This window comes from Poecilia latipinna, unplaced genomic scaffold (genome assembly GCF_001443285.1).
Source record: "Poecilia latipinna isolate Pla-1442-1.1 unplaced genomic scaffold, P_latipinna-1.0 Scaffold991, whole genome shotgun sequence".
Classification (NCBI taxonomy): Eukaryota; Metazoa; Chordata; class Actinopteri; order Cyprinodontiformes; family Poeciliidae; genus Poecilia; species Poecilia latipinna.
In genome coordinates, this window is record NW_015113607.1 from 211870 (window position 1) to 230319 (window position 18450).

The window sequence follows — 18450 nt, forward strand, 5'->3', positions numbered from 1 at the left end:
GAGCTGCCATCGATACAGTTGTAGCCAAGCATGTTTTAATGTTACGAAATACAGTTTTACCAAGTTGCTCATAGTCTAAACTGGCATTGTTGTGCATTTAAGGTGTAAAGTTTACCTTCGACCAAACGCCCCCCCTTTTGTAAAAACTTCCGCCAGCGCCCCCTGCCGTCCTCTGAACGCCCCCTGGGGGGCGGTACCGCCCACATTGAGAACCGCTATGCTAAGACATATGAGAACATTAAAAAAGCTGTAATAATCATGTGGTGTAAATACTAATAGCCTAAAAATAATAATGAACCTTTATACGCATGAGCGACAGGACCTCCACACTCTTAAATATAGGTGAGTCGAAAATGACCCGTTTTAGAATCAGTGTGTTTTTGGGCTACTTTTGTAATTTTGGTTAAAGATAATAATTTGCTTTATATTTTGTGTTGTAATAGTCCACAAATGAATGATTTTACCTGAAAATTATTTTATTTTATTCTTTTTAAACATTAAAGGACATTTCATAACAGCAAAATAGAATATTTTGTACTGTGGCTGCATGAGGAAGAGTTTCTTCATCCAACATGTGTAGAACATGACATAATTTAAGAAATTGATGAAATAGGCTAAAGTATTGACAAGTAATGACATTCACAGTAGTAATTAATGACTGACACAATGAATGGGGTAATGTTAGCTGGCTAAATAAACTATAAAATAGAATAAATTAATTACACAATAATGATGAAGCCGATAAAACTGTGTACACCTGTAATGGAAAATTTTATAACGTGCTCCTCACCCCTCTTCTGCTTTAGGTTATCTGAATAGTCTAATCATGATCAAGAGTCTTCTACAGTGTCCTAACAGCAGGAGAGAGCTCCTTGATCCTGGAGACTATGGAAGTGTCTCCAGGATCACTTCTGGAGACACTTCCATTTCCCAACGTGGAACTTATCTGCCCTCTTTAGCATTAAAGAAGAACCTCCTATCCTATAATAGACAAATGGCCAGACAATCTGTGTTGGGCTCCAAGGAATCCCTGGTACATCACAATCAGAGATTCACACCTATTGTCCAATCAAGTCTGTCTTCTCTGAGTAAACCTATAAAAGGAAGCCACATCCATTTAGACTTGACACACTCCTTTGTATTTCTGTTCTCACCTTGAAAGGTTTTAATACATTTCTTTTCTTTTAGTCTGTGTGCTCCATTCAACTGACATTAGTGTCACTTGATCGGAACCAAATTTACAAATGAAACTCCAGAGAAAAGACTGTTTGGGTCATTTTTAGCCCACTTCATGTGAAACACGTTTTATAAACTGCCGTTGAGGCAAGACAAGTTTAGATGCCATGTAAAAAAAAAAAAATTGTTTGGGGAATATGCTGTGCTTGCTATGAAAATTGGGGGGCAAAAAAACTGAAGTAATTCCTCATGGATGAATGGCAATTGAGATTCAAATATTACCTTGAACGAAGGTAAAGTTCTACAGACATTCTGCAGGACAATTAAGGCAGATTCAGACATGAAGGTAGACATTCTGCTTACAGACAGTGGTGGTGGGATGGGATAAAACCATTTATTTTGATTATAAAAAAATTATACAAATAGAAAATTAAGATTTGTCCGTGTACAACAGAAAAGTTTAAGACAACAGGAAGAGCTCTTAATGAAGGTGTGTGTGGCTCTTAAAAGAGCCGTTGTGTGTTAGTTGGAGCTGCAGCCTCTAAGCTCTCTCTCCGCGGATGCGGCGGGCCAGCTGGATGTCTTTGGGCATGATGGTGACCCTCTTGGCGTGGATGGCGCACAGGTTGGTGTCCTCGAACAGACCCACCAGGTAGGCCTCGCTGGCCTCCTGCAGAGCCATGACGGCGGAGCTCTGGAAGCGCAGGTCGGTCTTGAAGTCCTGAGCGATCTCTCGGACCAGACGCTGGAAGGGCAGCTTGCGGATCAGCAGCTCCGTCGACTTCTGGTAGCGACGGATCTCTCTCAGAGCCACGGTACCGGGCCTGTAACGGTGAGGCTTCTTCACGCCGCCGGTAGCCGGAGCGCTCTTCCTGGCCGCCTTGGTGGCCAGCTGCTTCCTGGGGGCTTTGCCTCCGGTGGATTTACGGGCGGTCTGCTTGGTTCTGGCCATGCTTCTGTTCTCTGATCAGGAGAGGAGAGGAGAAATGATGCAAACCGCCGAGGCTCCGCTGCTCTTAAGCCGAGGCTCTGGGCGTCACTCTGTGACGCTGCGGCTCCGCTCCGGATCCTGGTTGGTTAGCGGCTCCTCCTGGAGCTCGGCGCCGCCCAGAGGCGTCTCCTCCCGGCTTAATGTCCGCCGCTCATTGGAGGAAGCCGCGTTTTAAAAAGTCCGCCTCTCCGTCCCGCTCTGCTGGAAGCTTTTCTGGTTGGTCGCCAACATCGTCCCGCTCCTCTCCGCGGACATATAAAGCAGCTTTCAGCCGCTGCTTCTCATTTCTTGAGTCTCATCTCCAGGAACAAACGATAAGAAAAAATGAGTGGCCGCGGAAAGACCGGAGGAAAAGCCAGAGCTAAGGCCAAGACCCGCTCCTCTAGAGCCGGACTCCAGTTCCCAGTGGGCCGTGTTCACAGGCTGCTGCGCAAAGGCAACTACGCGGAGCGGGTCGGTGCCGGAGCCCCCGTCTACCTGGCCGCTGTGCTCGAGTATCTGACCGCTGAGATCCTGGAGCTGGCTGGGAACGCCGCCCGCGACAACAAGAAGACCCGCATCATCCCCCGTCACCTGCAGCTGGCCGTCCGCAACGACGAGGAGCTCAACAAGCTGCTGGGTGGAGTCACCATCGCTCAGGGTGGAGTGCTGCCCAACATCCAGGCGGTGCTGCTGCCCAAGAAGACCGAGAAGGCCGCCAAGGCCAAGTAAACCTGCTGCTGCTGCTGCTGCTGCTCGGCAACAAACACAACGGCTCTTTTAAGAGCCACACACTCATTACATCATGAGAGCTCCGCTTCCAACCAAACACACCGACACTTTCTTCATATTCTTCACTATTTTAATGTTTAATTGCTCATTTCATAAACTTGCTCATCTTAGTCCTGGAATCAATGACACGTTTTATGCAAAGCTTTTAAAACCTCAGTCACTCTTCACGGCCAGGTGAAACGTGTTTTAATTTGTGGCTATAACATTTTATTTGGACAACAAAACGTGACCCTTTCCAGTATCGCACAATGTTACGTGGAAAAACTCAATTCGTGGTTTATTTAATAAAATCAATACATTTTCATGTCTACTAGGAAGAATGTAGTTTTAATCAAGCGTCGCCATCTTCTAACTTGAATATAAAATATCAGCTGCTTTGCAAAATGTATTTTATATAAACTTTAAACTTCTCATAACTACACGTTAAAACATTAGATTTAGATTTTATTTTGTAGACAAGCACAAAGTCATTTGCCCATTCTTTACAAAACACCTCGTTTATTCTCCTTTGGTGAATGTCTGCAAATATATTTCTCTAAACTCTTGCCACAGATTTAGATCTAGGCTTTGACTGGGCCATTCAAATGTCAAGTATTTGCAGTATATGTGCCCGTATCTGGGAGGTTAATTCTGTATTCCGGGCTGCCATTACAGCACTGAAGACCGAAGAACACTCCAAGCAAATCAATCAGAGAAAAAGTTATAGACAACTAAAAGTCAGTGGACACGTGGAGCTAGCTGTCTTCTGTGTCCCTTTAATTTCGCTTTTAGCACGTCTTTGTGCTGCTCTGTCTTCTAAACTCATTCTGAAATAAACCAAAGGACAATGTCAACAAGTTCAATCAAGAGCAACACAGAAATAAGTCACTGTGGTTGATTAGAGATTTATCCCGTCCCGTGATTTATTTCACGTCCAGAAACTATTCAGTTTTATTCAGGTCGGTCTGGTAAAATCCGTCTTAATTTGAACTGTTGATCCTAAAGAAACAGAAACTTTCTGAAAGGGTTTTTGGCAACAAAAAAACTTTTCACCTCAGCAGAGATGAGATAGACTGAAACATTTACATGAGCATTAAAGCAACAAATGATTTGATAATGAGTGTAGAATCTGTCTGATGTTTCCTTTAACACAATCTGAAGATCATTGAGAAAAATAAAACAGTTGGCAGGAGAATGAAAATGAACCTGAAGTCTTTGTGTGTTTGGTGTTTATTGTATGTAAATAATTGTGTGTATTAAATTGTTTTTTGTGGATGTTGGTGTGTAAAAACTCTTACCTGCAAGTCAGAAAGAACATCGACTTTTAATGAACTTTTAATGTTTTAGAAATCAATACCCTCATCTAGTTTTGAGTGTGATGAGCTGAGAATATGTAAATCCCTGCATATGCTCCTTGGATACAATTTAAAAACAAAAAAAACAAAAACATTTTTCTGACCAAATCTCGATATTGAAGTGATTTTCAGAGCAGCTGCTGCTGAATCTTCATTTACTGTAGACAGGAAGTTTATGCCAGTGGATCAGCGGTCTGCCTCACGCAGGGATCCCGAGGGTGTGTTTACATCCGCTGAAAAATCACTCCTTTCATCTCCACAAATCACTTCACCGCTGCCATTTTACTCGGATTCTGTCCTCGTGTGTCTCGGCTAACAGAAACATATTTGTTGCTTTTAGAATAATGTGGTTTTAGATGTCTTCGGAGGCGAAATTCGAAGAAAACTCCCAGCGAGAGGCACAACGAAGGCGAGAATCTGGCCGCTTTAAAGGCTCCTGGAACAAAGGAAAAACATGATGGGTGTCAAACATGAGCTCAGTCTGAAGAATGGAGACTTTTATATCTCCTTTAGTAACTTTGGTCTTGTAAGATGTTTGTTTTCGGAGTATTTTGAGACTAAATGTTGGCGGAGAAAACACAAAGTGGAGCCGCTGTTCGAGGCGGCAGCAGAGCAGCGGACCGAGTTGTCTCTTCACGGTTCTCATGTGTGTTATAAGTCCCGCCTCCCGCTCTGAGCTCGGTACCTTCAGAGGAACAACCCAGTCCGACAGACATGGCAGAGGAAGCTCCAGCAGCCGCGCCGGCCAAGGCTCCGGCCAAAGCCCCGAAGAAGAAGTCCGCTCCCCGGCCCAAGAAGGACGGACCCAGCCTCCCTAAACTCATCGTGGACGCCGTGGCCGAGTCCAAGGAGCGCAAGGGCATGTCCCTGGCGGCCCTCAAGAAGGTGCTGGCCGGGAAAGGAGTGGACGTGAGCAAGGCCAACAAGCGCATCAACACCGCCGTCACCAAGCTGGTCACCAAAGGGACCCTGAGCCAGACCAAGGGCACGGGGGCCTCCGGCTCCTTCAAGCTCGCCAAGAAGGAGCCCAAAGCCGCTAAACCGGCCAAGAAGGTGGTGAAGAAGAAGGCTCCCGTCAAGGCCAAGAAGCCCGCCGCCAAGAAGAGCGCAGCGGCCAAGAAACCCGCCGCAAAGAAACCCGCAGCGGCAGCCAAGAAGTCCCCGAAGAAGGCTCCGGCCAAGAAAGCGGCCAAGAAGCCCGCCAAGAGCCCCAAGAAGGCCGCGCCCAAGAAGCCCAAGGCCGCCGCCGCCGCCGCCGTCAAGAAGCCCAAGGCCGCAGCCAAGAAAAGTCCAGCAAAGAAACCTGCAGCCAAGAAGGCCGCAGCCAAGAAGGCCAAGAAGTAAACTGCTGCTTCAGCCCCGCATTTCACTGACCAAAGGCTCTTTTAAGAGCCAACACACATTCTACTGAAGAGCTCCTCCTTTCTTTTCTTTTCTTTTCTTTGACCCATATTTTACTTCATACACTTCCACTTGGAAAAATTACATTTTGCACCATCTGAGAGTTAATGTGTTCTACCACTGTATGTGGAAGAACACATCAACTTTCACACTTATTCTTCTCATGTAATATCAGTGAGTCTTTAGTCATTGCTTATTACGTCACTGTCTGCACAAATTATGACAGACAGGAAAGCCACAAAAAGCCTCACACAGCACAGCACTCGGTTCCTTTCACAATGAATCGGCAAAGTCACTTGGCTCGCTCACAACTGACACCGCTGAATTCAAGTTTTTAAACACCCATATAATGCGTAACATTGCTTTTATACAAGTAATAAAAGTCAGACAACAACCAGGAAAAGAAATCAAATATTCAAACATCATATGGAACAAAACTTTCATATTCAATTCTAAAAGGACTAGAAATCAGGCCAACACTTTATAAATCCTTCTGAAATCAATTAGCAAAAATTACTGGATGTTGATCATTCACAACTTAAATGGAGTGAAAATTGTTTCAGAAATCTCTCATGTTCCTCAGCTGCACAACAGCATGAATACAAACAGATGAACTACATTTATTTTTATGTTTATTCCTTTCAGAGACTGTTGAGGGGAGCTTGATTCACACAACTTTGTTTCATCAAACTTAAATTATTGCTTCATAAAAGAACGTTCTTCTCGATCTGTCATAGTCTTGTAGGAGGAGCTGCTGAGATCGGCTCCTCATAGGTCCGCAGCTCACACATACAGCCCGCCACTCCGCAGCGCGGGCTCACATTCATCTTTGTGTTTGCACAGAAGAAGAAGACAAAATGAGCGGCAGAGGAAAGGGAGGCAAAGGACTCGGTAAAGGAGGCGCCAAGCGTCACCGTAAGGTTCTCCGCGATAACATCCAGGGAATCACCAAGCCCGCTATCCGCCGTCTGGCTCGCCGCGGGGGGGGCAAGCGGATCTCCGGCCTCATCTACGAGGAGACCCGCGGTGTGCTCAAGGTCTTCCTGGAGAACGTCATCCGTGACGCCGTCACCTACACCGAGCACGCCAAGAGGAAGACCGTCACCGCCATGGACGTGGTGTACGCTCTCAAGAGGCAGGGCCGCACTCTGTACGGCTTCGGAGGTTAAACGGTGAACTCCGCTTACTGAACCAAAGGCCCTTTTCAGGGCCGCCCACTTATCGGTTAATCAGCTGCTATTCCTGTAAAGTCTTATCGGTAGAAACTGATACAAATATTTGTGAAACAGATGAGAAACCATGAGCCTTCAAGCGTTTGCCGATGGTTTATATTTTATTTTTTACACCGTCTTACTTGCCCAAGTTGTTTACTCGGAACACAACTCCGGCAGCAAAGGACATTCCTTTGCTTCTGTTATTTGTATTTACTCCAAAATATTTTACAAATAAGTTCTTTATTCAGAATTAACTTCAAAATGCAATTGTATTACTACAAGATGTACATTTTTTTGCTGCCAGAAGTTCTATTATTCATGGATAATACCCTTTAACTGTTTTTCAAGACTGCTCAGTCCTACATGTTGACCAAAATTACTTAAAAGCCACGACAGGGACTAAAAAGCCAATCTGTGATTCCTGAACATTTCTGCCGGACAGTCATTGCCATCTAGTGGTATGTTTGTGTTCTCCCCCCCAGTCTTGCACAGCAGAAACAAAATTAAAATTCTGCATGGAGCTAAATATAAGTAAGGGATCAGAGCCAACTGGACATCTGCTAAAAATATATTTTTTTAAAGAATAAGGGTCATCATTGCTTTTTGTTCTCAAGCTGAGTTTTGTTCCATGGAGTCTGGGCTATTTGAACCACTTACCACTAGAAGTTGCCTCCCAGCAGGACTGTTGGTGACATCAGCAATAGTGACGGTGTTTAAGGGGATCACTCGCATCACTACTGTTAATTGTAAGTCATGTGGATGTGTTTCTTACGACACACTCCAATAGGCACTTTAGGCCCTACTAATATTGTTAACCTCCCAGAGGGTGTTAAAGATAAGATAGTTGGCTCAGTATCAGCTACAGCTCACCGCTGTCAGATCTTTTATCAAAGTTGGATTTATCAGTTTTGAACGACCCAGAACAAGAGAGAGTTAGCTCTTTGAAGAAATATGTGGGAGTGTTCTCTGTCCATGACAGTGATCTAGGTTGCACAGATCTGATAGTCCATGAAATACCTCTGCTACATGATGCACCAGTATGTCAGAGGTTTAGGTGGATTCCTCCCTCAGAGTATGAGGCTGTAAAGGTCCACATTCAGCAGCTGTTGGATAGCCAGCGGATTCAGCCCTGGCTCGACTCTGGAGGAACAACATTTCACTCTGGATGTAAAGATGTGAAATCAGAAATGAGAAATAAAACAATGTGAATCTTTCGCAAACCAAACTGAAACATTAACATCTGTTGACTTATTTTAACAAGTTTTGTTCATCAGTCAAAACTTAAAAACAAAGTTCAATAATCTCAAAGTCTGAAATAAGAAAATAATTCATTTCTAGGGTAAAATGTTTTTGAGATTTTATTCTGACATTAAACGTAGTTTTAAAATAAAACATATTAAAATAAAATTAGTTAAACTACAGATTAAAATATCAATAACAGATTTTATTGGATAGAGAAAAACCTCAGGTTCTTCACTTTAGTGACTGAACTCTCCAGGATCTCAAGCAGAAGCTTCATATCAGAGCCTCCCAGTCCTTCGAACCAACTTATGACTTATTTCCAGTTCAGTCTGATCAGGGTTGGACTTCAGAGCTGAGGCCAAAACTTCACATTCAGCCTGATGGAGCGTAGCATCACCAAGTCTGTGATTAGAGAAGAAATAGCCAGTTCTAATTAAATCAGTCTGGATCATAAACAGACTAAAATATGATAACAGTGATGTCTTCATCTGATGAACATCTGCTCTTCAGACTTTCTACAAATGGAGAGAAAACTTAACACAATGTACATTAAAGTTAAATGGGGAAAAGAATCCAAAATAATAACTGATGTTTGGATAAATATGCAATTCTGGGATTCACAGCTCAAGTTCAGGCCTGTGGAAGAAATTTTCTTGGAAAAGCATGGTGCACGTTTTGGTTACCCCCCCATCATCAAGGGTAAGGAACGGTCATCGTTTCTGCAGTTTAGTAGAAAGATTAGGAGTCAAAATAACATAGTATTGAAGGATATCTAAAAATTAGCCATTGCTCTGTAAAAGTTTTAAAGTAGCCAGTTTGTGTTGTTTCCTTGCCCTCAAGATTCGTTCTTCGTGTAAAAACACCTCTTTACTGTGATCAACTGTACAGGGACCAGGGTGGTTTTACAGGAACAACATAGTGTGTCTGCAGCCTGGCCTTCAGCTCCACGTCTCAAACTCTGGTTACATAAAGCATAAATGAAACAATCACCTTCTGGTTAGTGGAGCTTCAAGATATTTGTCATGAATTGAGCTTTATTATTTTCCTGAAACAAAAACTGAGAAATACAGTAGTTAATAGATGTAGTAACTGTGACCAACATGAGGTTTCATCAGCCAGTAACTGAAGCAAAGCTGCTACTGAAATACATTACTGCAGCAAGAAGCAGGTTGAGACAATAAATTAAAATAAAGGTCTGAGCTAAGATCACATTTCAGACAGACGTGATAAGATCAGTGGTAACTGCAGATGGAGCCTGACCATGTAACAAGTCAGAGTTGCTTATTACACGGGACGCCTCCGGCAGCTTGAATACTTTTCCCTCAATTGTCAGATGCATCATGGGAGATGGAGTCTTAACGTCAATATTTTTCTCCTTTTGTTTCTTAAGATAAAATCTGAGTAAAACAAGAAATATTTTAACGTCCATACTGTGGACAAGGACTGCAATAATCACATAGAACTAATGCAGAGTTAGTTCATACTTTACTGATAAACAAGCACAGAATGAAACCATTAAATACATTTTAGGACTAACTAACGGTTGTTTCAGTAATGGATTATGCTGATGATTAATTGGTAATTGGATGAGAAATTTATACATTCTGCTTATTTTTTCAGTTAGCCACTTAAGAATAACATTAAGAACTTTAGAAACAATAAAAATACAAATAAGTCATCTGATTCCTGTTTTAAATGAGAAAGTGTTTAATTGCCTGCATTGCAAAAAAAAAAAAAAAAAAAAAACAGCACTCCTTTACTGAACGCTTGACCGTTTGTAGCAAAAGATGAAATCTGAAATCTTCAAACATCCACATGTGAACAGCTGAGACATTTCTGCTGAACTGAACTTCAATACAGTGTGAGGCTGATCTTGTGATTCACTTTATATGAGCCAGTGAAAAACTAATGAGGATACAGTGCTCAATAAGCGTCATCACTTTCATCAAATTGTCATTAACTATTAATTGATTACTAAATTAGTTTCTTTGAATAATTGATTAATACAATTGTTTCAGCTCTAATATATAATGTTACATCCCATAACTTAACAGAAACTTATAAACTGAATTAGCATGATTTTTTTTTTTTTTTGGCATCAGTTTCTAACACTCAGTCTGCAGCCTGACAGTTTACAACTGTAAACACAGCAAACTGCTGGGAAAACCTCCTGAAAATAAATGCAATGATGCAACCAGATGGACTGGAGGAATAATTAGGATATAAAGGCGCATAACATGGTAAACAAAAACCATCAGTTCTTCTGTATTTTGAAGTGAAGCCTTCGTCTTTCCAGATAGATCTAATGTTTTATTGTCGCTTCAGCAAAGAGTTTGATTTGCTGCTTTCTGAATAAAAAGTTTGTTGCTTCCGAGAGGAAACAGTTTCAACTTAAAGAAAAAGGTTTACCATTGTTAACAGAGAAAAGTTTTGTCCTTCTGTCTGTTTCAATTTAATTAAATATTTTGTAAAAATTCTCCTGATTTTAAACCGGAAACTCAGCATAAGAAACACTTGTTTCTTATCAGGAAACATAAGTGTGTAACTTACTTTGGATATGTAGATTTTTTTTTTGTCTGCAGATAAAACATATTTATCTGTCTAAGTAGTCTTTTAAAGAGAGCTTAAAAATAATGTTAATATTTATAATGTGAAAGACATAAATGTGATCAATTTAACAGAAGTCAGAAACCAGCAACAGCTTTGTGGTAACAGAAAAAAACATTACATTTTATTCTGTAAAAACCTTCCCAGAAATATTAACTGTGGGTCATTCTGAAGATCAGTCTGGAAAAAAACAAACAAACAAAAAAACTACCTTGTGCCGGTAATACGATACATTTTAACAACATTGTTGCAACTTGTCCTCCGTTCTTTTTGTCGTTAAGCTGCAACAGCGAAGTTGTCTTATCAAAATAAAAGCATCAAATCAGAAACTGGAAGTCAACCATATATCCTACAAAATAAAACGAAGTAAAGGAAATGTATTCCTTTTGGGGTTATTTACAATAGTAATGGATAAATATCACATCAATTTGGAACATCGCCTGTAACATGACTGGAGGAAACTTGAAACATTACATCTCAACCATCGGATATTTTAAAGATATAGCGCCTACAACGGAAATAAATTCAGGGTTTGTTAACAAATGTAGTCATTTTCACAGCTAGTTTCTAAAAAAAAGGTTTGCTGAGAGAAGTAGCTATTACATGCAATTAAAGATACAGACTGTAATATAACTAGTTATTTGATTGATCCAATTCTTTTGAACGTCTCTTTCGGTGTCCTAAAACACCTGAACGACGGGACTCGAGTCTTAGAGCCTCTCTTTGATTTTTAAAAACCTTTTTCGAGCTTACAATGCTCTGCACACACTATCTCTTATTCCATTTAATTTAAATTGTGTTTATTTAATACGCAAATAGATACAAGCGACGAAAGGGCTGAACGTATGAGGACACGGTTTTCGTCTTGTGTCATGGCGGCACTGTGAGCTGCCGTGACGCAGGTTTCACGCAGCGGCAGAGAGGATGGCGCCCTGCTCTCTCTTCTTCCTCTTTGGTTAATGTTCATAGCGGCAATTGTATGCTTTAGTTACAATTGTCCAAAAAAAAATTTATAGTTTCTGTGAAACTGAAAAACTTTTTTTTTTCCCCCATGTACCGTTTTATNAACAACCCAGTCCGACAGACATGGCAGAGGAAGCTCCAGCAGCCGCGCCGGCCAAGGCTCCGGCCAAAGCCCCGAAGAAGAAGTCCGCTCCCCGGCCCAAGAAGGACGGACCCAGCCTCCCTAAACTCATCGTGGACGCCGTGGCCGAGTCCAAGGAGCGCAAGGGCATGTCCCTGGCGGCCCTCAAGAAGGTGCTGGCCGGGAAAGGAGTGGACGTGAGCAAGGCCAACAAGCGCATCAACACCGCCGTCACCAAGCTGGTCACCAAAGGGACCCTGAGCCAGACCAAGGGCACGGGGGCCTCCGGCTCCTTCAAGCTCGCCAAGAAGGAGCCCAAAGCCGCTAAACCGGCCAAGAAGGTGGTGAAGAAGAAGGCTCCCGTCAAGGCCAAGAAGCCCGCCGCCAAGAAGAGCGCAGCGGCCAAGAAACCCGCCGCAAAGAAACCCGCAGCGGCAGCCAAGAAGTCCCCGAAGAAGGCTCCGGCCAAGAAAGCGGCCAAGAAGCCCGCCAAGAGCCCCAAGAAGGCCGCGCCCAAGAAGCCCAAGGCCGCCGCCGCCGCCGCCGTCAAGAAGCCCAAGGCCGCAGCCAAGAAAAGTCCAGCAAAGAAACCTGCAGCCAAGAAGGCCGCAGCCAAGAAGGCCAAGAAGTAAACTGCTGCTTCAGCCCCGCATTTCACTGACCAAAGGCTCTTTTAAGAGCCAACACACATTCTACTGAAGAGCTCCTCCTTTTCTTTTCTTTTCTTTTCTTTGACCCATATTTTACTTCATACACTTCCACTTGGAAAAATTACATTTTGCACCATCTGAGAGTTAATGTGTTCTACCACTGTATGTGGAAGAACACATCAACTTTCACACTTATTCTTCTCATGTAATATCAGTGAGTCTTTAGTCATTGCTTATTACGTCACTGTCTGCACAAATTATGACAGACAGGAAAGCCACAAAAAGCCTCACACAGCACAGCACTCGGTTCCTTTCACAATGAATCGGCAAAGTCACTTGGCTCGCTCACAACTGACACCGCTGAATTCAAGTTTTTAAACACCCATATAATGCGTAACATTGCTTTTATACAAGTAATAAAAGTCAGACAACAACCAGGAAAAGAAATCAAATATTCAAACATCATATGGAACAAAACTTTCATATTCAATTCTAAAAGGACTAGAAATCAGGCCAACACTTTATAAATCCTTCTGAAATCAATTAGCAAAAATTACTGGATGTTGATCATTCACAACTTAAATGGAGTGAAAATTGTTTCAGAAATCTCTCATGTTCCTCAGCTGCACAACAGCATGAATACAAACAGATGAACTACATTTATTTTTATGTTTATTCCTTTCAGAGACTGTTGAGGGGAGCTTGATTCACACAACTTTGTTTCATCAAACTTAAATTATTGCTTCATAAAAGAACGTTCTTCTCGATCTGTCATAGTCTTGTAGGAGGAGCTGCTGAGATCGGCTCCTCATAGGTCCGCAGCTCACACATAAAGCCCGACACTCCGCAGCTCGGGCTCACATTCATCTTTGTGTTTGCACAGAAGAAGAAGACAAAATGAGCGGCAGAGGAAAGGGAGGCAAAGGACTCGGTAAAGGAGGCGCCAAGCGTCACCGTAAGGTTCTCCGCGATAACATCCAGGGAATCACCAAGCCCGCTATCCGCCGTCTGGCTCGCCGCGGGGGAGTCAAGCGTATCTCCGGCCTCATCTACGAGGAGACCCGCGGTGTGCTCAAGGTCTTCCTGGAGAACGTCATCCGTGACGCCGTCACCTACACCGAGCACGCCAAGAGGAAGACCGTCACCGCCATGGACGTGGTGTACGCTCTCAAGAGGCAGGGCCGCACTCTGTACGGCTTCGGAGGGTAAACGGTGAACGCTGCTTACTGAACCAAAGGCCCTTTTCAGGGCCGCCCACTTATCGGTTAATCAGCTGCTATTCCTGTGATATAATTATAACTATATACTCTTGCGTCCTAAAGAGGTGTACTAAAGCTGACTTTCAGTGAAAACATTTGCTACAATCATGCAATCAAACAATTCCACACCAGAAAAGTATTGTTTGGTACCTCACCTTGTTAAACTGGCACTTACTGGACCTTAAAAATGACTACAACCTAGTTGATGCCATTCACTGAGTGATTTGATGCCCTTGTTCTAGTACAATGTCATTTCACGTCATTTAAAGTATCTATTTTTAATGGTGAATAAATGTCGACGTGAAAGTCTGAGTTCATGAGGATGTATGTAGACTGTTTTTTTTTTTGTTTTGTTTTTTTTTCACAAACGTTTTGACATTGGGTCTGTTGCGCTTTTTTTTTTTAATGCAGTCTCTCCAGCTATAGAAAGAACCAGCTCGCATTTTGTAAGGAAAGGCGGAAGAGGTTTGGACAGATTGTTCTGTTTGCCTCAGTATCTCTTGGGATCCATCCATTTGGATCCGCAAAAGATCAGATTATTTCAGCAGATGCATCGTTAACGGATAATCTTCCTCATAAATGTAGTTTGGCGCGTCACTGATCGAAACAGTCGCTGTATCGGTCACGTAACTTTCTTATAGCGATACGCGCACCGACCCGGGTTTCGCTCTAATGACCTCGGAGCATAGAGAACACCGGACCCATCACTATCAACCTCTTTGTGTTAAGGAAATGGCTAACAAATGTAAAGCATCACTATTTATACATTTACCTTGTTGGTAGATGACATTGGAAACGTATGGTGAGCTATTTAAGTAGAAATATATCAAAGTTATCAGAGTACACAAAAGTGTATGTCTCTTTCCTCTTAGAGAGGGCACATAGTGAGAAGATAAAAGCTGAACTCGTGCTATAATCGCTTCATTTTGTCTCGCCTTAAGGTGAGCTAAGTGGGCCCAGCACTGAACGGTGAATGTCACTCTTTCTGTTTCACTTGTAAGACTTGGAACATTTGATAATTTTTCGGCATTAAAAGTCTGTTTCAATACTGAACCAAATCTATCTCTCTTGGTAATGACACTGAGGGGTTTTTGTAGGGTCCCAGAATTGGTAAACGGACCTAGGTGTTGCACAGATGGGGAAATGGGAGCAGTAACAGTATGTTCATATGAAAGAATCACTGTTATGAGACAGAGCACTAGGCAAGACTTCTTTCTTGCTTTGCTACAAGTTCTCACTGCCGCAATGTAGAAAACTTGCGTAAGGATGTTGAAAACAAATGACTGCAAGTTCCTGAAATGAATGTAATTTGTCTGACTAGAGTGAATTTGTAATTTGAACTTTTATATTTCTGGCTGAAGAAACCAAAACACGTCCGCCATAAAAAGAATGAAGTGTTCATATACCTAGAATGAGGATAAAATTAGCTAAAAAGCAGCGGGAGATTGCCCGCCTTTCTGTCTCCTTCTATCCGACTGCGCGCTACGTTTGAAAAGCCATGTGATTTCACTTCAAGCGCCTCATCCAATCACACCCACGGGACGGTACGGCTCAATTTCCATACAGCATGTATAACATCAGCGATTCCTCTTCAGCAGCTCATTCGTCGCTGCAAGTTTCCAGAGACAACATGCCAGAACCTGCAAAGTCTGCGCCCAAGAAGGGCTCCAAGAAAGCGGTCACCAAGACCGCCGGCAAAGGAGGCAAGAAGAAGAGAAGGACCAGGAAGGAGAGCTACGCCATCTACGTCTACAAGGTGCTCAAGCAGGTCCACCCCGACACCGGGATCTCCTCCAAGGCCATGAGCATCATGAACTCCTTCGTCAACGACATCTTTGAGCGCATCGCCTCCGAGGCCTCCCGTCTGGCTCACTACAACAAGCGCTCCACCATCACCTCCAGGGAGATCCAGACCGCTGTGCGCCTCCTGCTGCCCGGTGAGCTGGCCAAGCACGCCGTGTCCGAGGGAACCAAGGCGGTTACCAAGTACACCAGCTCCAAGTAAACAGCTCTGCTGTTAACACACAAACCCAACGGCTCTTTTAAGAGCCACTCACTACATCTGAAGGGCTTTGTTCTAATCTTTAATATTCATATGATCGGTGTGTTCAAACCCTAAACGTACCAACCCTTAACTTAGGGCTGTATTTAGTGATGAGACTGATTTTCTTGTAAGGGAACTTGAATCTTCAGTATCTCTCAATTTCAAAGAGCAGTTCAAATGACCCCATTATGAAAATATACTTTGTATTTTTAGGATTAAGCCAGTTTTTTTTTTTTTTATTGTAGCGGGTGAAGTTCACAAATTTGAATCTTGTAAAGCTTCAGTTGTATTGGGTGGTAGAGAGGAAGCGGCAGACTCATCGTGATAGTCAAACACACTAGTACTGTGAATTCCAGTTTATCCTCTTAATAAACAGACTCTACACTAACATCACAAAGCCCGGTTGAACGGCTGCTGTATTATCAAAAATGAAAATAAGCGAAGTCCAAACAACCCGTAACGTTACTATAGTTGGGGAGATAAAATATACATGTCCGTCTCAGTCCATGCGTCGATCTCCAGCACGTTTCTCCAACGCTCTCTACAGAGAAGCATAGGCGCATATTTGTGACATCACCAGCAAAAACTCGGGCTGTCTTAAAGGGACACCACACAATTACGGCTGCTACAATCTGCATTAAGTAAATAGCAGTATGCTTTTACAGGAAAAATTATATATTTTCAAAAGTTAAAAATGTCCTATATACATGTATTTTTTAGTGTATTTGTAATATAAAACGGTACATGGGGGAAAAAAAAAAGTTTTTCAGTTTCACAGAAACTATAAATTTTTTTTTGGACAATTGTAACTAAAGCATACAATTGCCGCTATGAACATTAACCAAAGAGGAAGAAGAGAGAGCAGGGCGCCATCCTCTCTGCCGCTGCGTGAAACCTGCGTCACGGCAGCTCACAGTGCCGCCATGACACAAGACGAAAACCGTGTCCTCATACGTTCAGCCCTTTCGTCGCTTGTATCTATTTGCGTATTAAATAAACACAATTTAAATTAAATGGAATAAGAGATAGTGTGTGCAGAGCATTGTAAGCTCGAAAAAGGTTTTTAAAAATCAAAGAGAGGCTCTAAGACTCGAGTCCCGTCGTTCAGGTGTTTTAGGACACCGAAAGAGACGTTCAAAAGAATTGGATCAATCAAATAACTAGTTATATTACAGTCTGTATCTTTAATTGCATGTAATAGCTACTTCTCTCAGCAAACCTTTTTTTTAGAAACTAGCTGTGAAAATGACTACATTTGTTAACAAACCCTGAATTTATTTCCGTTGTAGGCGCTATATCTTTAAAATATCCGATGGTTGAGATGTAATGTTTCAAGTTTCCTCCAGTCATGTTACAGGCGATGTTCCAAATTGATGTGATATTTATCCATTACTATTGTAAATAACCCCAAAAGGAATACATTTCCTTTACTTCGTTTTATTTTGTAGGATATATGGTTGACTTCCAGTTTCTGATTTGATGCTTTTATTTTGATAAGACAACTTCGCTGTTGCAGCTTAACGACAAAAAGAACGGAGGACAAGTTGCAACAATGTTGTTAAAATGTATCGTATTACCGGCACAAGGTAGTTTTTTTGTTTGTTTGTTTTTTTCCAGACTGATCTTCAGAATGACCCACAGTTAATATTTCTGGGAAGGTTTTTACAGAATAAAATGTAATGTTTTTTTCTGTTACCACAAAGCTGTTGCTGGTTTCTGACTTCTGTTAAATTGATCACATTTATGTCTTTCACATTATAAATATTAACATTATTTTTAAGCTCTCTTTAAAAGACTACTTAGACAGATAAATATGTTTTATCTGCAGACAAAAAAAAAATCTACATATCCAAAGTAAGTTACACACTTATGTTTCCTGATAAGAAACAAGTGTTTCTTATGCTGAGTTTCCGGTTTAAAATCAGGAGAATTTTTACAAAATATTTAATTAAATTGAAACAGACAGAAGGACAAAACTTTTCTCTGTTAACAATGGTAAACCTTTTTCTTTAAGTTGAAACTGTTTCCTCTCGGAAGCAACAAACTTTTTATTCAGAAAGCAGCAAATCAAACTCTTTGCTGAAGCGACAATAAAACATTAGATCTATCTGGAAAGACGAAGGCTTCACTTCAAAATACAGAAGAACTGATGGTTTTTGTTTACCATGTTATGCGCCTTTATATCCTAATTATTCCTCCAGTCCATCTGGTTGCATCATTGCATTTATTTTCAGGAGGTTTTCCCAGCAGTTTGCTGTGTTTACAGTTGTAAACTGTCAGGCTGCAGACTGAGTGTTAGAAACTGATGCCAAAAAAAAAAAAAAATCATGCTAATTCAGTTTATAAGTTTCTGTTAAGTTATGGGATGTAACATTATATATTAGAGCTGAAACAATTGTATTAATCAATTATTCAAAGAAACTAATTTAGTAATCAATTAATAGTTAATGACAATTTGATGAAAGTGATGACGCTTATTGAGCACTGTATCCTCATTAGTTTTTCACTGGCTCATATAAAGTGAATCACAAGATCAGCCTCACACTGTATTGAAGTTCAGTTCAGCAGAAATGTCTCAGCTGTTCACATGTGGATGTTTGAAGATTTCAGATTTCATCTTTTGCTACAAACGGTCAAGCGTTCAGTAAAGGAGTGCTGTTTTTTTTTTTTTTTTTTT

General features: G+C 41.8%; 6 protein-coding genes across 6 annotated transcripts; 5 read left to right on the forward strand and 1 right to left on the reverse strand.

Moving 5' to 3' along the window:
• Positions 1–1672: 1672 nt before the first annotated feature.
• LOC106958519 (histone H3) lies at positions 1673–2168 on the reverse strand. Its single transcript, XM_015050461.1, has one exon. It carries the CDS (start codon positions 2126–2128, stop codon positions 1718–1720), a length of 411 nt encoding a protein of 136 aa, XP_014905947.1. The 5' UTR covers positions 2129–2168; the 3' UTR covers positions 1673–1717.
• A 226-nt stretch (positions 2169–2394) lies between these two features.
• Positions 2395–2912, forward strand: LOC106958520 (histone H2A). The gene has a single exon (XM_015050462.1). The coding sequence runs from the start codon at positions 2492–2494 to the stop codon at positions 2876–2878; it is 387 nt and encodes a 128-aa protein (XP_014905948.1). The 5' UTR covers positions 2395–2491; the 3' UTR covers positions 2879–2912.
• Positions 2913–4958: 2046 nt separating this feature from the next.
• Positions 4959–6068, forward strand: LOC106958516 (histone H1-like). The gene has a single exon (XM_015050459.1). The coding sequence runs from the start codon at positions 4987–4989 to the stop codon at positions 5614–5616; it is 630 nt and encodes a 209-aa protein (XP_014905945.1). The 5' UTR covers positions 4959–4986; the 3' UTR covers positions 5617–6068.
• Positions 6069–6475: 407 nt separating this feature from the next.
• LOC106958509 (transcriptional regulatory protein AlgP-like) lies at positions 6476–14046 on the forward strand. The gene is made up of 4 exons (XM_015050451.1): positions 6476–6837; positions 11821–12448; positions 13156–13160; positions 13270–14046. Exons 1-4 carry the CDS (start codon positions 6531–6533, stop codon positions 13677–13679), a joined length of 1350 nt encoding a protein of 449 aa, XP_014905937.1. The 5' UTR covers positions 6476–6530; the 3' UTR covers positions 13680–14046.
• Positions 11809–12905, forward strand: LOC106958515 (histone H1-like). The gene has a single exon (XM_015050458.1). It carries the CDS (start codon positions 11823–11825, stop codon positions 12450–12452), a length of 630 nt encoding a protein of 209 aa, XP_014905944.1. The 5' UTR covers positions 11809–11822; the 3' UTR covers positions 12453–12905.
• A 1140-nt stretch (positions 14047–15186) lies between the features above and the next one.
• On the forward strand, positions 15187–15782 carry LOC106958518 (histone H2B 1/2-like). The gene has a single exon (XM_015050460.1). The coding sequence runs from the start codon at positions 15297–15299 to the stop codon at positions 15732–15734; it is 438 nt and encodes a 145-aa protein (XP_014905946.1). The 5' UTR covers positions 15187–15296; the 3' UTR covers positions 15735–15782.
• The last annotated feature ends 2668 nt before the right edge of the window (positions 15783–18450 follow it).

Coding starts and splice junctions, on each gene's coding strand:
- LOC106958519 (XM_015050461.1), bottom strand. CDS start 2,128: ATGGCCAGAACCAAGCAGACCGCCCGTAAATCCACCGGAGGCAAAGCC.
- LOC106958520 (XM_015050462.1), top strand. CDS start 2,492: ATGAGTGGCCGCGGAAAGACCGGAGGAAAAGCCAGAGCTAAGGCCAAG.
- LOC106958516 (XM_015050459.1), top strand. CDS start 4,987: ATGGCAGAGGAAGCTCCAGCAGCCGCGCCGGCCAAGGCTCCGGCCAAA.
- LOC106958509 (XM_015050451.1), top strand. CDS start 6,531: ATGAGCGGCAGAGGAAAGGGAGGCAAAGGACTCGGTAAAGGAGGCGCC. Junction 6,838..11,820: donor CACTCTGTACGGCTTCGGAG/GTTAAACGGTGA, acceptor CCAGTCCGACAG/ACATGGCAGAGGAAGCTCCA.
- LOC106958515 (XM_015050458.1), top strand. CDS start 11,823: ATGGCAGAGGAAGCTCCAGCAGCCGCGCCGGCCAAGGCTCCGGCCAAA.
- LOC106958518 (XM_015050460.1), top strand. CDS start 15,297: ATGTATAACATCAGCGATTCCTCTTCAGCAGCTCATTCGTCGCTGCAA.